Genomic DNA, 23,269 nt, shown 5'->3' on the forward strand with positions numbered 1-23,269 from the left:
TATAATCAGATACACATGAATATTAGCAGCTTATATGGTTGTCATTTGCTGTATAGTCTTCAAATATTATAGAGTAACAACTTTTTAAAAACAAACAAAGACCACTGGCAAACTGTTAAATAAATCAGTATTTTCCTTCCTTAAATAGCAACAAACTATGTATTGTAAACCTCTTTTCATATGTATTTTTGTTATATGTTCATCAGTACCAACCAAAAGCAATAAACTGTATAGCTGCTAAATGCAGGAGGAAATAAAACCAATGTGAAAGTACACTAAAAGGAGTACATCTATGAGTTAAGGATGTTAGTACATTTTTAAGAAATTTGGATAAAGTATCCATATGGCAAATGAATAATTGTTGCATCTCATTCCAAGCTCAAACATTACACTGATTAAATCACAGAGATATTTCTTGTTTGGGGTGATGCCCATTAAGCAGAGTCGTCATGGTGACAGTGTTCCTGGCATGGCTTTCCAGAGAAGTCATTCGAATGGCTGAGGAGCCATTCAGGTAACTGGTAGATCTCTGTTGATGAGGCATTATACTACAGCAAAGCTGGCTGTTGAAATGCCTCCGGAAGCTTTCACTGAGGAAATAGAGTGCAAATGGATTGACACAAGAATTGCAAAAGCTGAGTACACGGGCTACCAAAGTAATGACCATATGGCCAAGTGATGGATCAATCTTACTGTAGTTAAAGGACCGGTACATGTACAGCACATGGGTGGGCAACCAGCATACAGCAAAGAGCCCGACAAAGACTAGGACGATTTTGGCCAGGCGCTTTCGTGTTTCCATCTGAAATTATAAAATGAGCAGAGCCATCAGTCACAGTAAATGGAGCTGGACCATGGTGAAGACTTACTCCAAACATATAACATTAGTTTTCACAACATATTTAAATACAGTCCAGAAAAATTAGCAGTGTTAGAAGCCAAGACTATGTTTCCAAGAAACCTCAGTCACTTTTGACAGTATTCACTATTTTCAGAAACAGATCCTTGCAGGCAGCACTAAATGATATAGTGCATGTCAGAATCATAGTTTGTGTGTTTAGTAAATAGTGAAGGTCATCATTATCATCTTTGAACACATCTATCACCTGTTGAAGAGGGAATAGGGGAAACTTTGATTAATTTTCCCAGTCATACCAAAGTAAATGATTGGCACTGTTAGAGTTCACCCCACCTGCCAACTATTAGGGAATGCATGCCAAGGCATAATCTAATAAGAACTAGTGCATCTGTGGCACCAGAAAATCCAGAAACTAATCTTATTAGCAAATGACTGAAGGAAATTCAGTTCAAAGATAGTGAAGAAATATCCCTCTTCTGGAGTCCTGCATCTCTTGCCAATGGCAGAACGGCTTCCCATTGGTCTGAGTGGCTCCTAAACCTCACAGGATCAATCATTTTTTCACACAGAAGCGATATTATTTTACAAGAATGTATTGTACTCTGGTGCAACACTTTCTAATGACTATAGCCTGATAGCCACTATATTTGTGAATATGAAAAGCAAATACTTTTGATCAGGAATGTACAGTTGCAACTTTACTAATCAAGATCCAACACAAACCGCCATTCTTAAATGTAGTAAATTTTCTGAATCCAAAAAGAAAATGTTTTGATTTTGAAGAGAGGTCAGAGACCATCTAATCTGTCAACTATTCTAGTACACTGTGATTTGATTTCATTTCCCCTGGCAATGGGCGACAGGGAACAGGGAATAGAGAGAATTATCCAGAGGACAGGGATGTCATCCAAGTAGAATGCATAACCCAAATTTCCATCAAACAGGATCATTCTGATTGGCATTTCTATGCATAACATTTCTATTTTCCAACAATTATTCTGTCTCATTGTTTTGGAAGGGGCCAGTTGATTCTCTAAAAGCATGATTTCTATGTATGCAAGAGCTACCTTGTTCTTTGATGCTGCACATGTTACACACAGGCAAATTATTTGCTTGCACATGCTGGCAGGCAAGGGGGCTGCTGAGACTGGGAGAGGAATAGACATAGGATTTGATCCTCAGTAGATTCTGTTCTGGATGGAACGGAATCAGAGGTTTAAGGCGACATGTATACCCATAATAGAAAAGAGAGAAAGAGATCAGTAATTATGAAGAATCATACCATCTTTTTTATGTTAGAGAGAATTGCTCCTTCAAGATCTGAGAACTCTTGGATGCCTTTATTGTATTTTAAAGCATTATTGTTGTTGTTGTTGTTGCTGTTGCTGCTGTTGTTTATTCAATTTACAGTCCACTCTCCCCGCAAGCAGGGTCAGAGCAGATAACAAGTAAAGCTATAGAGGAATCCACTAGACATAATTTCACCCACTCATGTGTAAAACAGAGAAAGTTGATTTTTATATACAGAACTGGAGTGAGTAGGTGATGACAGTTGACTCTGTTCTCCCCATCCCATGAATTATATCACTGTACTCCACTACTTGGAGCATATTTTCTCTTGGCCAGGTTCCAGTACAAGAAGTCATCTGGCTTGAAACAAAAACACTGTTTTAGTGTGTTTGAGTGTTGTGAACAGAAGGCCCATCACCTGCACATTTCATTTTCACAGCAATAGCCAAAATACAGGAGTGATAAATATGGAAACCTAACTCAGACCAGAAGTTTAACAATTCAGATGGCCTTCTGACACCTGGAGACCCATCTTAGACTTCACAGAGGGATCAGTTAGCACAGACCAATTATGTTACTAGCGTAAACCAGACCTCAGAGCCTTCTATAATGGCTTGCTGAAGCTTCTTTGTGCTATGGAAGCATCTAAAACTAGGCAGAATGTACAGTAGATTCTGGGAGACCCAAAGGAAAATATACAATTGGTTCAGCTCTAATTGCAAAATCCAGCCAAGTTCCTATCTTACACGCTATAGTTCTTTTTCTTCCTTGATGTGTTTCAAACATTTAGTATGTTGAATGCTGACTAAGTTGATTGGTAGTTGTTGGAAGAAAGGATTGATTTAACTTTTAATTCATTTATTTATTAAAATATCTATACCCTACCTTTTCTTGTGGTTTATAGTGGTTTATAATTCCAAATAAAGTGGTTTATAATTCCAAATGAAAAACATACAATGTATGATAAAATTCTTAGTAATTCCCTTCCCACTGCAAACTACCAGCAGCCTACACCCCATTAAAAACCCTGGTAACTAAAATGCAGTGACTCCTAAAAATTTATAAAAAATATGGCACCCCTTCACTTCCTCAGTGAGTGCATTCCACAGGCTGGGAGCCCCTATAGGAAAAGCATGGACTCCGGCAACCTGAAGAGAATAGTTGGTTGTTAGAGATGATCAGAAAATTTCTGATAATATAACTTTCAACAAAGATTTGAGTAGGTATAGTTTAGTAAAAATAGAGGCAGTAGCATATTATTTTTTTGAAATAACATCTGATCTAGATGAATGAGACATTTAAAACTCTTTTAAAGGAAAACTGTTAGAATATTTACCTGTTTTTTAGAATGTTCACTGTGTTCTCCAGGTAGGTTATGTGCACTCTTAATTAAACTCCTGGCAATGTGGTAGTAGTAAATACTAATAACAGTAAGAGGGATAAGGAGATATACCAAGAGAATCATCACCGAATGAATCCTGGGGTGCAAATCATCTTTTGGAGGATATCGTATGCATTCTGTGAAACTGACATTATCTGCATCATTGATATGGACCACTTCAGAGAAAACAGCTTCAGGAACTGCTAACAAGATGGAAATTATCCAGATGGCAATAGCTTTTATACAAGTCCACAGGACGGCATTGGGTGCTTGAATATCCATTGGATTTACAATTGCCTTGTACCTAAAATTGGAAGGGGAAAATGAACATTATTTTTCAGAGAATACATGATTTCCTTTATTGAAAAGAGACCATATCAGGGTACTTTGAGCAGGACAATATATATCAGCTAAGAGGCCATGCACTTCTGTTCCCCAAAATCCCTGCAGATACAGTGCCTGTATTTCTCTCTCCCCACTACCTCTCTCTCACAGACACAGACACAGACACAGACACAGACACAGACACAGACACAGACACAGACACAGACACAGACACAGACACAGACACAGACACACACACACACACACACACACACACACACACACACACACACACACACAGAGAGAGAGAGAGAGAGAGAGAGAGAGAGAGAGAGAGAGAGATTCTGTTCTATGAGTACAGATTTAATCCTTGCTATTGAATGTGTGAAATATTCTTCAGCTGGGACACAGTGCTACAGTACTATATATATCTCCTTTTGATGATAATGATGATTGATGATGAAAGTGCTGTCAATCACAATTGACTTACAGCAACCCCTCGTCGGGTTTTCAAGGTAAAAGATAAGACGGCCAATTCCCTTTCTCTGCATAGCAACCCTGGTCTTTCTTGGTTGTCTCCCATCCAAATACTAAGCATAGCCAACATTGCTCAGTTTACACACTGAGAAGTTCTTGCTAATCTGAGCTATTCAGGCTCCTGGAAAGGTCCATAGGCCAGAGTATCTGATGATGATCTAAGCATGCTGGTATATGTATATGGACATGGGGGCCTTTAAGACACTCAAGACCCAAAATAGTTAGATTAAAAACAGCTCATTACTGAAATGAATTGAAAACAGGTTGCTTTAAATTCATTCTTAGTAGTGTGCTGTTTTTAATCTAAATGGTTTAGGGTCCTGAATCTCTTAAAGACCACCATAGCCATATAAATCTACCCACATGCTTAGATTATCATCAGAGGCTCTAGTCTATGGACCTTCTCCATTATGTCAACCTGCCTTTAGAAATCCTTGCCCCAGGAAGTCTGAAAGAGGCCCTTTCCACACAGCACACTTTAAGCCGATGCCTCTGCATAGTCATGCCAATCAGCACTGAATCGGCTTGGGCTTCTGGCATTCTGCACTGCATGACCTCGAGGCGATTTGGTGTCTGCTGATAAGCTGAGATGTGTCTGTTTGAAACCACTGTTTATGGGGACTGAAGCTGACATCACTTTTTAAAAAAATTGCACATGCATCTTAATGTTGCAATGTTGGAGCCCATTTCCCCCCTCCCCCCTCCCAGTCCCTGTATTTGCTGAGTGGGCCCATGCCCACTGGAAAGGCAACTGGTGGCAGAGTTCTGGGGGAAAGCATGCACTTTTCATGCTTGTTCCACTCAGATTTTTTTTTTAAAGCCAGGAAAGAGTTGTAATGTTGCTACTTCATTCGTTTCCTACTTCCTGAAACACATCAGCATATGCATAGTCGGGAGGGAGGAAGTGAACACAGCATCAGCCTTTTAACCCTTTCTTGGCTTTTAAAGCCAGGAGGGAGGAAGTGAATGAAGCAGCAACGTTATGACTTTTTTCAGGATGTTAAAAAAATGAGAATGCGTAGCTGGGAGGAAGGAAGCAAATGGAGCATCGGCCTTATGAATCTTCCCTCACTTTTAAAGCCAGGGGTGGGAGGAAGCAAACGAAGCAGCGGCATTATGAATCTTACCTCACTTTAATGATAAAAATGGCAGAAAAGGAGTTCAGAGACCTGAGGAGGGTGGGAGTGGTTACCAGAGGGCAGTCAACCAATTAGTGCACAACCAATCAGAAAAGGAAGGGGAGGAGACGCAGTTAGGGACTAAGACTTTTGCATACACATAGGATGCATCAGCGGTGTCTCAAGAGGCAGCTTCAAGAAAAAGTCACAGTATGTCTGCAGGGGGAAAACTCGGGGGAAAGACAGGAAATATTTGATTCTGCATCCTATAACTCCCTTGCACATGCGGAACTCTGGAGATCATGGAAAGCAGAATGGAAACTGAATCACTGCAAAATGACCATGCAGAAAAGGCTATAGTCTCCTGAACTATAATCTGAAGTATGAATTTCCATATCTAAAACATGGCACAGATTCTTATTTCAATGCTCAGGTTGTATTTCTGTGCAATACAATTTGCAAAGGAAACATTAAGGCACAACCTCAGTACTTAATTTAAGACAATATTTACCAGGACTTAGACCCAGAGGTAAGGATTCAGACCTTGTGCAGGTAGAGATACTTACAAGCACGGGTAGAGTGCCACATCTACCATTATTTCTAAAATTTTCTTAATTCCACTTTAATTTCTCCTTGAAGCAATACAACAATCCCATTTATTTTCTTTCTTTTCTTTTTTTTGGAGTTTAGAGTCTGTCTCTAATCAAAACTATTTTGATCAAAGAGAAATTTGAAAAGAAGAGAAGCAAGAGAGGAAGTTCTGTAACATTTCAGAATTCTACTCTGTAGATGCTCAGAAGTAGCCAGGCACTGACTCCCTAAACCTTCCTATCCTCCTGCTGTGATGTGTAACATTAAAAAGATGCAAGGGCTGAAATTACAAAATGGTGGAATGATTTCTCTATAAAGAGAAGCAAAAAAGAAATGAAACCGAAATCCCTCTTTTTTAAAGAGGGATTTTCTTTCATAATAAATATAAGAAGAATCAATGCCTGTATCTAAATAAGCAAATTTTGGAAAAAGAAATTCTCCTCCCTGTAACAATGCCAGCCACATCCTCACCACTACTTCTGCCAGCCCTTCCACATCTGGGATGAAAGTAAATGACTTCCACACCATGAATATAATTTTCAAGCCCTTGCACTTAAAGTTTTAGACATTAATTCCCTTTTAAAGAGATTTAGATGCAAAAACTGTACTGCTTTAAAGTACAGCCAGTGTTATGCCTGTTGTCATTTGTCATGTATCAAGATCTTGAAAAGATGTCATGTACTCTATAGAAAAAATTTACTGCATGGTGGGCTAAACCCAGATGATACTTAAATTAGTCCCCAAGGATATCTATTTCAGCTTCACATCACTGAGACAAGCTCTGAGCACACAAATTCTTTCAACATCATCCTAGCAAGTATAATGAAAACTATCTGTCTTCAGACTTCAAGTGCCTTGCAGCTTTCTACAAACAGCCATGATTAACGATGTCCAGGGATTTGGAGATGGAGCTTTGTTCCTTTTATTAACAACCATGTTAAGCAATAACCATGCTGATTAGATTAGGAAATCCCCTTAATAAATTGAAATCCTCTAGTAAATCCAGACAGCTCTTTGCAAGGCAGTATGGAAGAGGGAATGCAGGCTCCAGAATTTCAGATAATGCTAGCAGGGCAGTTCTTTAGCTGCTACACAATCAAAATTGCTGACATTGGTGCAGGTGCCTGGGTACATCTCCTGAGATTATGGCCTGGTTTAAACATGATGCTGGCAAAGCAAAAGAATTTACCCAGCAAAAGGTCACGACACAAGCCTCTTCCTTACACTGCTTTGCTGCCAATGCTTATGCACAGTCAGATCTCCAGCTCCAAATAACCTGTATCTGCTTTATTAGTATGCCTTGCAACACCTGCTATGGATCTCTGGCATCCTAACTCAAGCATTAGCTGCCTTGCACAGGTAGAAACACTATTTAAACAAGATGCTGAGTGCATATAAAGTCATATGAGCATGTTATTTTGCCTCACCACACCAGTATCATGTTTAAATTAGGACTAAAACTGAGATTAACACAATGAATAGTAGATCCCAGGTAATTAATATGTTGGGGCTCATTAGAAATATGAAGTCTAATGGGCTAAAGTGCTTTTGGTTGGATATGGCAGTAGAATTCAATTGGGAGAAATCTGTATCCAGGAGCACCATTTGGATACATCTTGGGAACCGCCACACATACATGCCTGTTTCAGATCATAAGGATGCATCTTATCCAAACAATCAGTAATTACAAGGTACCTAAAAGTAACCACAATAAATATTGCACAGTTTTGCTTTTCAGTTTCAACATATCTTATGTTGCAAAGATATATGCCTCGATCACCTGAAAAGTTGTTTAAACTCCAAGAACCAGAAAAATCAAATAACAAATGATCCCTAGAATTAGAGTTCTTTTGATGTGACATAAACTAATTGAATGGCATGAAAAGCATCCAATTTTCTTTACGCTGCTGCAATAGCACACAGCAATGTGGTAATGATTCACCTAATCCAAAGGATAAATTACCTATACATGAAACGCTACCCCATAGAGTGATATGATGTGACTTCAACATAATTGCCTCAAGATGTTCATTCGTACTTAGCACGTCTAGGTGTGCAGAGTTTGGTCCAATCAGCATTTCCAATATAGTGCGGTGCATGCAAGCCAATACCCTTCAGACAGGGAAGGAAAGTATAATCAGGAAGTAAAGGTTTGACAGTGGTGATGTTTCTCCAAATATCATTAAAATCTCTCAATCGGATAGAATTGACTGAGAAATATATCAAGAAATTGTGTCTTGATGTAGTCATGCCAGCATCATAGGGCTGAATCAAAGAACAAATCAGAGATCGCAGAATGGATTTTTCCCACTTCCCTGTCTTCTACAGTCATCTCCCTCTATGTTCTTGAGAGATGAAATCTATGGAGATTGGAGTGTCACTGCTTCTTATTCTTAGATTTAATGATAGCTGGTACTTTGGGTCCAACCCAAAGCAGGCTCCTGTTCTCCCCAGTGCCATGGAGGCAATCTCATATTTCCTCCAAGAAACTCAAAGAAAAACTTGTGGTTCTGTGCATTTATCGATGGAGAATCCAATGAACATGATACATGCATCAAAATAAATATTATATCAAAATACTTATTATAGTATCTAAAAATAAACTGACCAGATGCATTTTGGTTGGAACCAGCCTTCCTCAGTGGTCATTAAAATGCTATGTACAACTACACACACCCAGGAATTAATTATTCCAATAATAATTACAATCCAATTAAAATGAATTTAAAACCAGGTGTTGCTGTTAAAATAGCTAAAAAATAAAACCAGAATTATTATATATGCATTATTGACACTTGTCAAAGTTTAACGTTCCAAATTTAACACTATTATTACCTTGCATAATGTGTAGTTGTTAAAATTTACACATAATACCATGGAAAGACTCTCATGGTTGTTTTCACTACACATCTGACAATGCCTTCGATGTTATTCTGAAAATAAATATATGTCAATTTAAATAGAGAGAGAGAGATTAATACAAAGAAATTTAAGTAAAATATTCAAATTGCAAACTACCTGGTATAAAATAATACCTATCCCTGGAGGTGTGAAATCTCCATCAAAGATAGTAATGAAATGGCACATTCCCCAAGCTGAATCATTAAATGGAAAAACTAGGGGGTGATGTAATCAATCCCCTACTTAGCTATTTTTGTTGTTCCACAAGGAAAGGATGTAATCACACCTGAATCCCATATACCTGAACAAGAAAGAAAGAGGAAGAGGTGGTATATTCCATCACAGACAACAGGTACAATATGCCTCTTCACTGAGTCCCAGAGGAGTGTTTGCAGATGATGTATCCAAAAAAGTTCTCTTTTAAACAGGTTGGAAGATGTATTCTGCACTGTTTCAATAACCCAGAACTTTAACTGTGTATCAGTATGTCCAGAAGCCAAATGGTGGTTTACAAGTGGAGCACACAATTTCTTTAATCTGATGCAGTTTTTATGTTCACAGATTCTCACTTTAACCAGTCTTGTAGTCATTCCCACATATAATAAATCGCAAGGGCATTTAACACAATAAATTACTCCTCTAGAGTTACAGTTACAAAATGAATCTATGGAGAAAGTTCTAGTATTGGCTGAGTTTTGAAAGGATCTCTTAGTCCCAGCCAAAGCACAGACAGCACAGTGGCCACATGCAAAAAAACCTTTAGGTATTCTATTTTTCTTATTCTCCCTTATCTCAGGTAGCCTACTCCTTATCAGGATATCTCTGAGGTTTTTGGCTCTTTTAACTGTGAATAAAGGGGGGTTATGGTATCTAGGAATGTTAGCTAAGAGGTACCAATATTTCTTTATAATGGCTTTAACTGGTCCATATGTGCTTAAAAGTTAAAGGTAAAATCATCCTATCCATTCCTTTTTCTTTAACTCTAGGGGTAAGAAGAGTTGCCCTGGATCTATTATAAGCCCTGTGAAAGGCTCTTTTTAGGATTCTAGAGGAATAACCTCTATTAGCAAGTTGGCTCATTAAAATGCCGGCGTGTCTCTTGAAATCATTATCTACACTGCAATTTCTCCTCAATCTTATTAACTGGGAATATGGTAAATTTCTCTTAATATGACCTGGATGGAAACTATTGTTAGGTAAGTGTTGGCATCTGTAGGTTTCCTGTATACCTCTTTGTATAGTATTGCCAACCCTTCTAATTTCAACATCCAGGAAATATACGTTATGGTGATCATACAAGCAGGGTATACGGTACACTCCTGCAGAGGTGAAGGGGTCTCTACTGTCTTTTGCTGAACATAGCATCTGTTGTATTTTTCTGGTGGGTCTGAATACTGTTTGTAAGCTGTACTTTTTCATAAGCTTTCCCATCTGATCAGTGATTCCTTTGATATATGGCAAAAACACTTTTCCTTTGGGAGACTGTTTTTCCTTAGTTGTTTGATTTATTCTATGTCTACAGCATTCCCGATCCAGAAAAGTAGTAACTTTCTCAAAAAAAGAGATAAGGTTGGTCTCACATGGTTCTTAGTAATCACAGCCATCCTTTCTAAATACTCAAGGACTATTTTAAAAAAAATATTTATTTTATTTTATCAAAATAAGAAAGGATACAGAAAGGAAAAAGGGGGAGGAGAGAAAATAATAAGATCAAGACAGTTTTACAACTGTTCGCTACAATAATTGTTAGAATACAGAGTGCACAAAAACTTAATCTTTTTCAATGTTTGTCAATATAGCAATGGAGATTACAACCTTTATTAAATCCAATTATTTTATTTTATCCCTCTATACTCCACATGCTTGATGCATACCCCTTCCTTCTCCACACTAAGTAGTAAAAATTAATGATCGAAAAGGAAGGACTCTTCATTTCATTATTACTACAATATTTCATCTTATCTCTTAACATAACTGATTAACATATCTATTAGTATAAAAATCATCTCTTCTTAAGTTTATACCAATATTTCCATATCCTACAAACTATTTCAGCAATTATATATCCAAACATTTCCCCCCTTGTCAAACTATGACCTCTTATGAGCTATGTACAATAAATCAGTATACAATCTTATTCGGATTTGTAAGACTACAACATCTTGTATATTCTATTCTTTATGAGCAAAATAATTTCCCCATTTTTCTCTTATTGGTCTTTTATTTATATAACTCGTCAATTTTGCCATCACTGCATATTCTGCCATCTTGTCTTTCCAGATTTCCCTGGCTGGGCAATCTTCTTTCCATTTACTTGCAAATGCCACTCTTGCCGCCATCAGCAGGTATCTGAATAATTCATGTAATGTTTTATCAATATTCTCTGGTATTATTCCCAGCAGCATAGTCTGGGGTTTCATAGCAAAACTGAATTTTAAGATTTTTTGCATCTCAGCATGTATGTCTTTCCAAATTTTTTTTACTTTTTTTGCATGTCCACCACATATGATAAAAGGAGCCATCTGCTTCTTTACATACTCAAGGACTATTTGATGTTTTGTTCTAAAACTTTTCCAGGTATAGACATCAAGCTGACAAGTTAATAGTTACCCAGATCCTCCTTTTTCCCCTTCTTGAAGATGAGAACAACGCCTGCCTCCAATCTTCTGGCACCCCGCCTGTTCTCCAAGAATTCTCAAAAATAATGGACAGAGGCTCAGAAATTATATCCATGAGTTCCTTTAGTACCCTTGGATACAGTTCATCTGGCCCTGAGGACTTAGTTTCATTTAAAGGAACTAAGTGTTTATGTACTGCCCCTATGCCAATTCTAGGCTGTAACTCCCTTCCCTCATCATGTGTTCTGTTTTTTGCCGTATTGAGCACCATTTCCTTCACAGGAAAAGACTGAGGAAAAGTAGGAATTGAGTAGTCTGGCCATCTCTTCATTACCTGTTACTATTTCACTTTCCTGTCCCTGCAATGGGCCTACCATGTCCTTGCTCTTTTTCTTACTTTGAACATAAGCATAGAACCCTTTTTTCTTGTTTTTAGCATCTCTAGCTAGCCTAAGCTTATACCGAGCTTTAGCTTTTCTAACACTCTCCTTACAAGCACTTGTTATTTGTTTACATTCTTCGTTGCTTATAAGACATTCCTTTCATTCCTAAATGAATCTTTTTATTTCCCAAATCTCTAGAAAGCTGTTTATGGAGCTATCTTTTTTTTATATATAAAAATTTTATTGGATTAGATATCATTAAATTGTACATTACAATCAGTTTCCTTTAATTTTTCCAATTCTAACCCCCTCCCTTTCCCCCCCTTTTGTTGACTTCCAACAGTTTTCCAACCCCTTGTCCCTTTTCCCTTACTCATTTTAAATTTATTCTATCTGTCAAACATAATCTTTCACTTTCTTCTAAGCTTTATCTATATAACACAGTGCTCCTTCTGTCTTCCTACTTACTTTAACAACTAAATAATACATAACTAAATAATACATTCTTGGCATATTTTCTTTTGATAATAATCATTTAGCTAATTTTGGTACTCTATACTCTATCTTATAATCTCATCTTCAATATGGGGCAAACAATTTATCCCTCATTTAGCATATTTTAAGTACTTCTATAAACAGTACATTCAATATAAGTCAACCAATTTAACTTATACTCTATATATTTCTTTTTCTACATATCTCATCTTCATACTGTTTTAATTATATAATTATATTATTCTTTCATTATGCATCTATCCACCAAAAACAGTCAACCAATTTGACCCATATATACCTCCAAACCAATTCAATCAATTTAATACATAATCTATACATTCATATATATTTTCCCACCTTACTTAAATTTCTTCATTGCAATTATAAAATCATCTCCATTATACAATTATTGCCAGAAATGAAATTAATTAGTTTCTATCCTTATAATTAGTTAATTTCTATCATTATATTTCTTGTAATAACACCTATGATACTTAATGCTATATATAATAGTCTAATAAAATAGTTGCTTAGAAATTCTCATTTACCTCTCCACCCCCCGGTAAAGTCACCTCCCTCTACTTCTATTGTATTTCAATAATTTTCAAACTGCCACAGTTCTCCTCCCACCTCCCATTTCTTCACTAAATATTGTTTCAGCTTCTCCCAATCCGTGTTGAACTGTCCTGGATCAAGGTCTCTCAGTTTCCTTGTCATTTTGTCCATTTCCGCCATGTACAGCAATTTATATATCCAGTCCTCAATAGTTGGCACTTCTTGCACTTTCCACTTTTGCGCATACAAAAGTCTAGCTGCTGCTGTCATGTAAAATAGCAATGTCCTATATTGTGCTGGAATATCCTCCATTCCCAAGTTCAGTAGCAGGAGTTCTGGGTTCTTATTAATTTGAAATTGTAAAATCTCACTTATTACTCTTATTATTTCCCCCCAGTACTGCCTAGCTACCTCACAAGTCCACCACATGTGATACAAAGATCCCTCATGCTTTTTACATTTCCAGCATTTGTTAGACATATTCAAATTCCCTAGCGCAATTTTCTTTGGTGTCAAATACCAACGATAAATCATTTTATAGACATTCTCTTTAATATTGGTGCATGTCGTGATCTTCAACGTATTTTTCCACAAGTGTTCCCACGCCGCCATTGTTATTTCTTTATTAAAGTTTATAGCCCACTTCACCATTTGCACTTTAACTGTTTCATCTTCAGTATACCATTTCAGCAGCACTTTATATACCTTAGAGATTTCCTTTTTATCCTCTTGTAAAAGTGCCTGTTCTAATTCCGAATTCTCCATTCTTATCCCTCCCTTCAAACAGTCCGAATTATAAAGATCTCTGATCTGTCTGTACTGAAACCAATCGTAACTTGGAGACAACTCGTCCTGCGTCTTTATTTTGGGTTTAGAAAATTCCATTCGGGTTATCTCCTTGTATGTTAAACACTGTTGTTTATTATTGACAGTTCTTGGATCTATTACTTCATATGGAACCACCCATGAGGGGATTCCATCTTGTAGGTAATTTCTGTACTTCTTCCAAGTTGTGAATAGGCTTCTCCGAATATAATGATGTAAGAACATAGAGTCCGCTTTTACTTTATCATACCATAAATATGCATGCCATCCGAATATTTTTTTATATCCTTCTAAGGCCAGTAATTTCCGGTTTTTCAGCATCATCCAGTCTTTCAACCACACTAAACAAATTGTGTCATAATAAAGTCTTAGGTTGGGCAGTTGCATTCCGCCTCTTTCGTTTGCATCTTGTAACACTTTCATTTTCACTCGAGGCTTTTTGCCTGCCCAAACAAAATCTGATATTTTCCTCTGCCATTTTTCAAACTGCTTAGAGTCTCGGATAATTGGTATTGTCTGTAACAGAAACATCACTCTTGGCAGCACATTCATCTTAATTACTGCAATTCTTCCCAACCATGACAAGTTCAGTCTGTTCCATTTAATCAAGTCTTGCTCTATCTGAGTCCATAGTTTCTCATAGTTGTTTTTAAATAAATCTATATTCTTTGCAGTCAGTTCAATTCCCAGATATTTCACCTTACTTGTTACTTCGCAGTCTGTTATTTCCATTAATAATTGTTGTTTTTGTTTAGTCATATTTTTACATAATATCTTTGACTTCTTTTTGTTTACATAAAATCCTGCCAAATCTCCAAACTCCTTAATCTTCTCTATTACTTTTGGCATATTCTCCGTTGGATCTTCCACAATTAGCATTATATCGTCCGCAAATGCTCTGACCTTATAGGAAAAGTCCGTTATTTTTATTCCACGGATTGCATTGTCTTCTCGTATCTGTATCATCAGTATTTCCAAAACCAAAATAAACAACAGTGGAGACAACGGGCAACCTTGTCTTGTTCCTTTACCTATAATCAATTTCTTGGTCACCTCGTCATTCACCACAATTGCTGCACTCTGGTCTCTGTAAATTTCCTTTACTGCTCTTATGAATCTTTCTCCCATTTGTAGCTTTTCCATGGTGGCAAACATAAAGTCCCAGTTCAAATTGTCAAACGCTTTTTCAGCGTCCACAAAGAAGAAGCCAACCTCCTTGTCACAACGTTTGTCATAGTATTCAATAGCATTTATAACTGTCCTTAAATTGTCTTTAATTTGTCTATTTGGCAAAAAACCAGCTTGCTCCTCCTCAATAACTTCAGAAAGCCATCCCTTCACTCTTTCCGCCAGTATCTTCGCAAAAATTTTATAGTCATTATTAAGTAACGATATAGGTCTATAATTTTTCACGTTAGTCAGATCTTGCCCCTCTTTGGGGATCAGTGATATATTAGCTTCACTCCAAGTGTCTGGGATCCATTGATCCTTTAAAACACCATTAATCACATCTTTTAGGAATGGTGCCAGTTCATTAGCCATTACCTTATAAAATTTAGCTGTAAGTCCATCCGGTCCTGGCGCCTTTCCCAAGTTTGTTGACTGTATTGCCTTTCTTATTTCTTCCTCCGTTACTTCATTGTTCAGTTTGTCTCTCCAAGCTTCCGAAATTACTGGGAGCTTCATTTTCTCCAAGTATGTCGCTATTGAATCTTTATTCACCTCTTTTTTATTATACAATTTGGCATAAAATTTATAAAAAGCTCTGCTAATAGCTGTCTGTTCCAGGTACACTTTATTGTCCTCACAGATTTTATTTATTATTTTCTTCTCCTTTCTCTTCTTCAATTGCCATGCCAAATATTTTCCAGGTTTATTTGCGCCTTCAAACGCCTTTTGATTCAGTCTCTTAAGATTCCATTCCAATTCTTTGTTGTTCATTGCTGTCAGCTGTTCTTGAAGAATTTTAATATCCTGATAGATTTTCTTTTTCCCTGGTCTTTTCTTTAACTGTATTTCTTTGGCTTTTATTTTCTCCGTGATCTCCTGTCTCTTCTCCTCTTTTTTTTTCCTGGCTCTTCCATTTAAGTCCATTAATATGCCCCTAATTACTGCCTTGTAGGTGTCCCATACCTTGTTGGTTGGTACTTCTCTATTCATGTTATATTGTATGAAAAACTTTGTTTCTCTTCTCAACATCTCCATATTTTCTCCCTCTTGCAGCAAATCCTCATTTATTCTCCATCCTTTCCTTTTACTCCTTTTCCCCAACTTCCACATAATTGGATTATGATCTGAGCCTACCATAGGCATTATTTCCACATCCTTAGTCCAAAGCGCTAAGTCTTTTGAGGCCCAGATCATATCGATTCTTGATAGCGTAGAGTGTCTCGCGGAGAAAAACGTATATTGTCTGCATTTGGGATTTTGTCTTCTCCATACATCTTCTAAAGTTTCCTGTTGCGTCAATACAAAAAACGTCTTTGGTAATAGTCCTCTTTTCTTTTGTGCAGTTGCTGACTTTTTATCTAGTTCCAAGTTTGTCACTCCATTGAAGTCTCCTGCAAGAATTATCTGGTCATAAGAAAGTTCATCTAATTGCTTCCTCAGGTCCTCAAAGAAGCTTTCTTTTGCTCCGTTAGGTGCATAGATTCCAATCACCAATACTCTCTTTAAATTCCATATACATTCCACTGCTAAAAATCTGGCTTCCGCATCTTTCATCCCTAACTTTGGCTGTAGCTCCTCTTTTATATACAATACCACTCCCCTTTTTTTCTTATTAGAGGCCGCTACAAAATCACTGCCCAATTTATTCAATTTTAAATACTTTGCATCCTGTTTTCTAATATGAGTCTCTTGCAAACATACAATATCACATTTTTGTTTTAATAGCCAGTGGAAAATACCTTTTCTCTTATTCGGTGAATTAAGTCCATTTACATTCCAAGATAAAACCTTGCACTCCATATTCATAATCTTGTTGCTGGTAAGTCCTTTTCATTGTCCCTTATAAACTGCTCCATCTCTGAATCAGATCTAATGCGCTTTTTCGCTCCTCCAAATTCAAAGGACACTCCTTCTGGTAGTTCCCATCTGTACCTTATTTTCATGTCCTTCAGAATCTGAATTAGAGCTTTATATTTTTTTCGATCTATCAACACCGATCTGGGTAATTCCTTCATGATAATAATCGTCTTGCCATCAATCTCCAATGGATCTTGTGACTGTTTAGTCACAATCTTCTCTTTTATATTTCTGGTCGTGAATTGCACAATCACATCTGGGTTTCCTCTGGGTCGCGATTCTTGAATTTACATGATATACCACATCTAGGATAGCCACAACTTCCTCCTCCTCCTTCCCCAGGTATTCAGCTAACACCTCAGTGATCTGTTCTTGAGCTGTCTTTCCTTCCACTTCCAGCAAGCCGCGAAACCTCAGCTGCTTCTCCATATGTTTACTTTCCGCAACCGCCATTCTCCCCCTCATCACCCTCATCTCTGTTCGTTGCGTATGCTAAGTTCTCCACCGCGCTTTCCACTACCTTGACTCTTTGCTGTGTTCCCTGCAGGTCATTTTGCATTGTTTCCATACCTTTCTTCACTTCTGCCAGCTCATTTTTCACTGTCTCTTTAACCTCTTTAACCTCTTTCACCAACTCCGGTTTCATGTCCTTGAGCTCTTTAATCACTTCTAAAAGTTTTTTATCCAAATTCTCTATCGCCGATTGCCACTCTTTTTTCGACATCGTGGGGCTTGCTTTGGCTCGCTCCCACGAGTCCGCTCTCTTGTTTATGGAGCTATCTTGGCTTCTTTAGGCTCCCCTCATTTTTCCATAGCAATTGTTTGTGATTGTGCCTTCAATATTTTGCTTTTAAGAAACTCCCTCCCCTCTTGAACTCCCTCCTCCTTAAGTATTTCTGACCATGTGATTCTACCCAACATAACATTAAGTTTGTTAAAATTTGCTTGCCTGAAGTGCAACCTATATGTCTGACTACGTACAGCTTTTCCCTTCCCCAAGACTGTAAATTCCAATGCTACACGGTCACTACTACCCAGGGTGCCCACTACTTTCACCTCATCAACCAGCTCTTCCCTGTTGGTGAGAATCAAGTCCAAGATAGCAGATGCCCTTGTTTTCTGCTGCACTTTCTGAAAATGAAGTTGTCAACAAGATAAGTCAGGATGGAACTTATTTGACCTTTCATTTTAGCAGAGTTAGACTTCTAACAAATATCCCGGTAACTGAAATCTCCGAGGACCACTGTGTCCCGTCTCTTTGAGAACTTTGTAATTTGTTCTAGGAGTGTCTCATCCAAGTCCTCTGCCTGACTTGGTGGTCTATAGCAGACCCCACCATAATATCACTATTATGTCTTACTCCTTTTATTTTTACCCAGAGACTCTCAACTGAACTTCCATCCTCAGATACATGTATTTCATCACAGGTATATATATACCTCCTTTACATGCAATGCCACTCCTCCCCCTTCCTTCTTTGTCTGTCTCTTTAAAACAAGCAGTATCCCTCAATCCTAGCATTCCCACTAAGTTTCAGAAATGCCTATTATGTCATAGTTCCCTTCCTGTATTAGGACTTCAATTTCCTCCTGCTTTTTTCCCATGGTCTCAGATGTGATGTTGAGGAATACACCTGCTTAGTGACTTAGAATTCCTTGATTACTATGCTTTGACAGGAGTTGCTCATTACTTCATGGGTACCATGAATAGATGAATACATGAACCTACCATATCCTGAGTCAGATCATTGCTCTACCAGGACCTAATATGATTGGCAGCAGCATTCCAGAGTCTTGAGGAGAAATCATTCAACCCACCTGATGCTTTAAACTGGAGATGCTGGGAACTGAACTTGGGATCTTCTACATAGAATTCTGGGGCTGCCTCAGAATATCTTAATCTCTATGATGTAGCTGATCTTACTTTGAGTGTGTTTTTTCTCTGTGAATAAAGTGTGTGGTCTAATAATTGGAGGGAAAGCAGAATTTCAACATCATCCTTGTCCATTACATAGACACTTGGGACTTCTGCAGGAGTGCAGGATTTTCAATATGCTTGCTTGACCCTTAAAGCTCCAAATAGCTAATGGTTGTCATGTATGCCAGCATCCATGCCATTGTTGTGTTATATGCCATCGCTGTGTTTTGACTTTTATACTAAGAATGATATAGACATTGCTACCATTGTGGTCTGCTGCATTTTACACTGCATTTTATATTTGTAATGCCAAAGTTAAATACAGTACCTTATACACTTCATGTAGGGTGTCCACTTCTCCTGAGGGTGTCCAAACTGCTAATATTAATTGCCAAAGGAGCTAGCAAGCTCTTCCTTATCTCTAAAAAATATGTGCTTTCATTTCCATGTGGCCTTGGCTGAGAGCTTGCAGCTGAGTGCAGAAATGTATCTGCTTCACAGGAGAGAAGATTCCACTGTGTACCTTATCTCAGACTAAACTGCTTTTTGTTCCCATGTAACTTTTTAGGCTTTCGCGCCTAAATGCAAAGGGGGGAGCTGGAGAATGTCTCTCTATATCAGTAGTCCTATTGTTTGACTAGTTACTTCTGTCACCTTCTACCTATGAATGAACACCTGAACTGTATGGATCACTGAATAAAGTTTCTTCAACCAATGCACCTGCCTGCTTGCTGTGAGGGACTTCGGGATCTAACTGCCAGGGATTGACACCCTAGGATTGACAATGGTCTTCTTCCATATCAACCTACCTACCCGTTAAGATTTGCTTCTCTGGCCTTACTCTGTGTGCTGCCTACCAATGGAGCTAAGTAGGGGGGGCAGCTTGACATAAGGCCTTGTTCTCCCCCGAGAAGTTCATCCTATTTTTGCAACAATTTGAAAGCTATTTTTTCTGTTTAGGTTTTCAGTTGATCCTTGTGTGTGTGTGTGTGTGTGTGTGTGTGTGTGTCCTGACCATGTAAATCTTATTGATTTGTTTTCACTTGGAGTATATCTGCCCTATTGCTTTTATCAGTAGCTACTTATTTAATTGGGCCCATTATTTTGATTTTATGTTTTCTGATGCTCTTATGTATAGTTTTTATCATTTTGTGCTGGTTTTGTTGGTCAATTGCTATTGTTTAGATGTGTTTTAATCATTTGGTGGTATGTGTTTTGTGCTTTTTATTGAATGTTTTGTGCTTTTTATTTTTAAGTCTGATTTCATTGTTTTTATTCTGAAATTTGTAAACTGCCTCAGTCAATTTTCTGGAGAAGGAGCTTAGAAATAAACTTTTTAAAAACCTAATAAGTATATAAGAATAGCACAGCTGTGGGAAAAAATGGCCCAACAGGTGTTCAGCATTTTCCAGAGATAATTTTGCACAGCAATTAGTTTCACTTGAGTCACTGCATGGAGCTGATGTGTTTCTCATCATATTGGCAAGCGACAATCAAATCATGTTCTAAACAGAAGGGAGTCTAAAATGCCTCTGTGGTTTGGTTAACTTTCAATTCAATTACATACGTAATTATTCCCCAATTAGTTTTTCCACAAGTTTTTTAACAATGAATTGGTACAAGCCTATGTTGTAGATTTTTGAGGGAAACATTCCTACTCTTTTAGTATGTTATTTAAAGTCTATAATCATAACCCACCAGAAGTGTGTCTGGAACTGAATGCATTTTTGAGCCAAAATGATTCCATAGAGACATCGCTTTGGCTCATTCTTAGAATCTTGCCACCCATTGCACCCAACTTGTTCTATCTGCACAGACTCTCAAATTTGTTTCTGGGCTCAATTCAAGGTGCTGGTATTGACCTTTAAAGCCATATATGGCTTGAGGCCAGCATACCTTAAGGACAATCTAGTCCCATATGAACTTGCCTGATCATCTTTGGAGGCCTGCTTTGGGTGCTAGACAGGTAACCCAAGAAACAGTTTTCTTAGTCATGGCACCAAAACTTTGGAACTTCCTCTCCAGGAAGATCATTAGTCTCCCTCCATTGGGAGTTGCTGTAGGATAGTGGTTAAGTGGCTGGGCTCTAAATCAGCACTCTGCTAGTTCAACGCCCACTATTGCCACAAAGTCTGCAGATGACCTTGGGTAAGCCACTCCTCTCAATCCCAACTCCTCAGCTATATTGTGGGGATAATAATAACACTGACTTTGTTTACTACTCTGAGCATGGCACTAATTTGTCCAGAAGGGCAGTATATAAGCATACTGTTATTAATTTTGTTTTCTGCCAGCAGATACTTTTTTGTTTCATTTGGCATATATAATTGTTATTGGCCCTCCTCCCTGATTTAGGTGTTGTGTGTTTGTGTGTTTATATGTTTTTATTGAATTATTTTATAAATTATTTGAAATGCCATTTTAATGTTAAAATGTTTACATGTTTTCATGTTCACTGCCTTGGAAATCCTACTTGAAATGTTGTACTCCGTCCTGAGGCCTGCCTGGCGGGGAGGGTGGACTAAAAATCTAATATAATAAATAATAATACTTTAGTGAACAGATGGCATAAAAATATTTTAAATTTTAAAAATTGTTTGGTGTGGCATTTCTTTTCCTTCTTCCATTGTCTCAGTATTGGAAAGGAAGGTATGTTATTGTGAGCTAAGAAAGGTAGACATAATAAATGAAAGAGAATATGCATCTTCCTTTGTGAAACTACTCACACAATAACACTAAGAGCCAGTTTGCCAGAGGTTTGGTACAAAAACTGGAGTACAGTATACCAGAGGTATCACATCAGTTAGGAAGGGAGCAGGAGTACAAATAATATGTTTATATATAAAATGCATATGAATTGAGAGACTATTGCTGCTTCTGAGATTTTTAATGGGAAGGTTGTGACATCTATATATCCCATCTTCATATCTGACGCTATAAATTTTTGAACTAGAAAACTGAAACACAAAGACAAAATATGATAAAAGAAACAGCCCCTTCCAAACAGCTGTTTCAAATCTGTCTGTACATTTCTGAGTACACATACAAGTTGCTAATGTACCTGGCAACTTCCATGTACCTGGAAAATTTCCAAGCTTATTTGCTAAACTAGAAGGTCGAGCATCCAGGAGAGCAGAGAGTCCAGGAAAGTGTATAATAGGTTTCAGTTACTGCAACCCAATTCTTGCCATGAAGACTGCAGGCTTTATGCTCAACTCTGGCTCTCTGCTGTGTTGATATAAGTGAGGATACATGAGGACTGGTTGGAATTTTACATGGGTCACAGTAGTTGCCATATGTATCCCTGAGTGAAAGACAGATGTGCACTGAGATACACATTTGTTTCCTTTTAGTCGCCAGCCAGATGGATCTTCCAAATGCCTGGGGGGAGGGTTTCACAAACAGCAACTTGTCCAAATTTCCCATCACACTGTAGCCTCTTTTGGTTAGACTTCAAGGCCAGTGCCTGTCAGAACGCAACTCTTATCTTCTTCAGGCAAAGAAATGATTTAGATAAATTAGATAATAGTTTTCAATGGCCTCAATGGCCTTTTTAATATATGTACCTGCTCAGCATCTTCTTCACCTCACTCAGTGCTGTTATTGTCCCTGAGAGCCCGCATAGTGTTTTTAAAGCATGAAAAGGGGCAACAGTTTCTCAGCTAACTTTTCTGCAGATTGCAAATAAAAACTATTAGCATCTGTACAGTACCTCTGAGAAAACTAGTTAAAGTGTAATAGTTAGAGTGTTGCACTAGGATCTGGGAAACCCTCTGTTTGTGTGTGTGTGTGTGTGTAGGAGAGAGGCAGCAAGGAAGAGGCAACCGGTCTTCCCACGCTTTTCCTCAAGAGGGGGTGCCTTACCTGTCGGCGCTGAGGGCGGTGAGGGTGAAGACAGACACCCCCACCGAGGTGAGCTGGATGGCAGGAAGGAGCTTGCAGCCCACCGCGCCAAAGAGCCAGTCCTCCAGGAAGAAGCGCGAGGCGTCGACGGGCACGCAGGTGAGCAGCAGCAGCAGGTCGCCGGCGGCCAGGCTGGAGATGAAGATGTTGGGCACGCTGCGCCCGGCGCTCCGGCCCGCGAAGATGCGCAGCAGGGTGACGTTGCCCAGCACGCCCACCGCCATGATCAACAGGTACAGCGAAGGGACCACGCAGCGGATGGTGAAGAGCGCGCGCGCCTGCGAGGACCACCCGTCTGCCGACGGCTCTGGCAACGATCCGCTGCCGTTGCCCGCCGCCGACAGGTTGCCCGGCGTCCAGCTCAGCGGCATGGCCCGCCCCCCGGCCTGGTCCGCCAAAAGGAAACTCTGCTCTTTCGCCTAAGCCCTCGGCCCGAAGGCGAAGCTGCCTTTTCCCGTCACCGAGACCTCGACATCTTGCCCGCGGGCAACTTGGCGGTTTCCTGCGGCGCTTTAGTGGAAATGAGCCCGACGCACGGCGGGGGG

General features: G+C 38.6%; 1 protein-coding gene across 1 annotated transcript; it reads right to left on the minus strand.

Moving 5' to 3' along the window:
• Positions 1–400: 400 nt before the first annotated feature.
• NMBR (neuromedin B receptor) lies at positions 401–23,095 on the minus strand. The gene is made up of 3 exons (XM_054971866.1): positions 22,686–23,095; positions 3,486–3,834; positions 401–802 (listed from the first exon to the last, which is right to left on the minus strand). Exons 1-3 carry the CDS (start codon positions 23,093–23,095, stop codon positions 401–403), a joined length of 1,161 nt encoding a protein of 386 aa, XP_054827841.1.
• Between the last annotated feature and the right edge of the window lie 174 nt (positions 23,096–23,269).

This window comes from Eublepharis macularius, chromosome 1 (genome assembly GCF_028583425.1).
Source record: "Eublepharis macularius isolate TG4126 chromosome 1, MPM_Emac_v1.0, whole genome shotgun sequence".
Classification (NCBI taxonomy): Eukaryota; Metazoa; Chordata; class Lepidosauria; order Squamata; family Eublepharidae; genus Eublepharis; species Eublepharis macularius.

Bases quoted from the DNA above. Each gene is read 5' to 3' on its own strand.
- NMBR (XM_054971866.1), bottom strand. From the start codon at position 23,095: ATGCCGCTGAGCTGGACGCCGGGCAACCTGTCGGCGGCGGGCAACGGC. The intron at 3,835-22,685 runs GTAAGGCACCCC...TTCCAATTTTAG, and splicing joins ACCGCCCTCAGCGCCGACAG to GTACAAGGCAATTGTAAATC. The intron at 803-3,485 runs GTAAATATTCTA...TTATAATTTCAG, and splicing joins GTGAACATTCTAAAAAACAG to ATGGAAACACGAAAGCGCCT.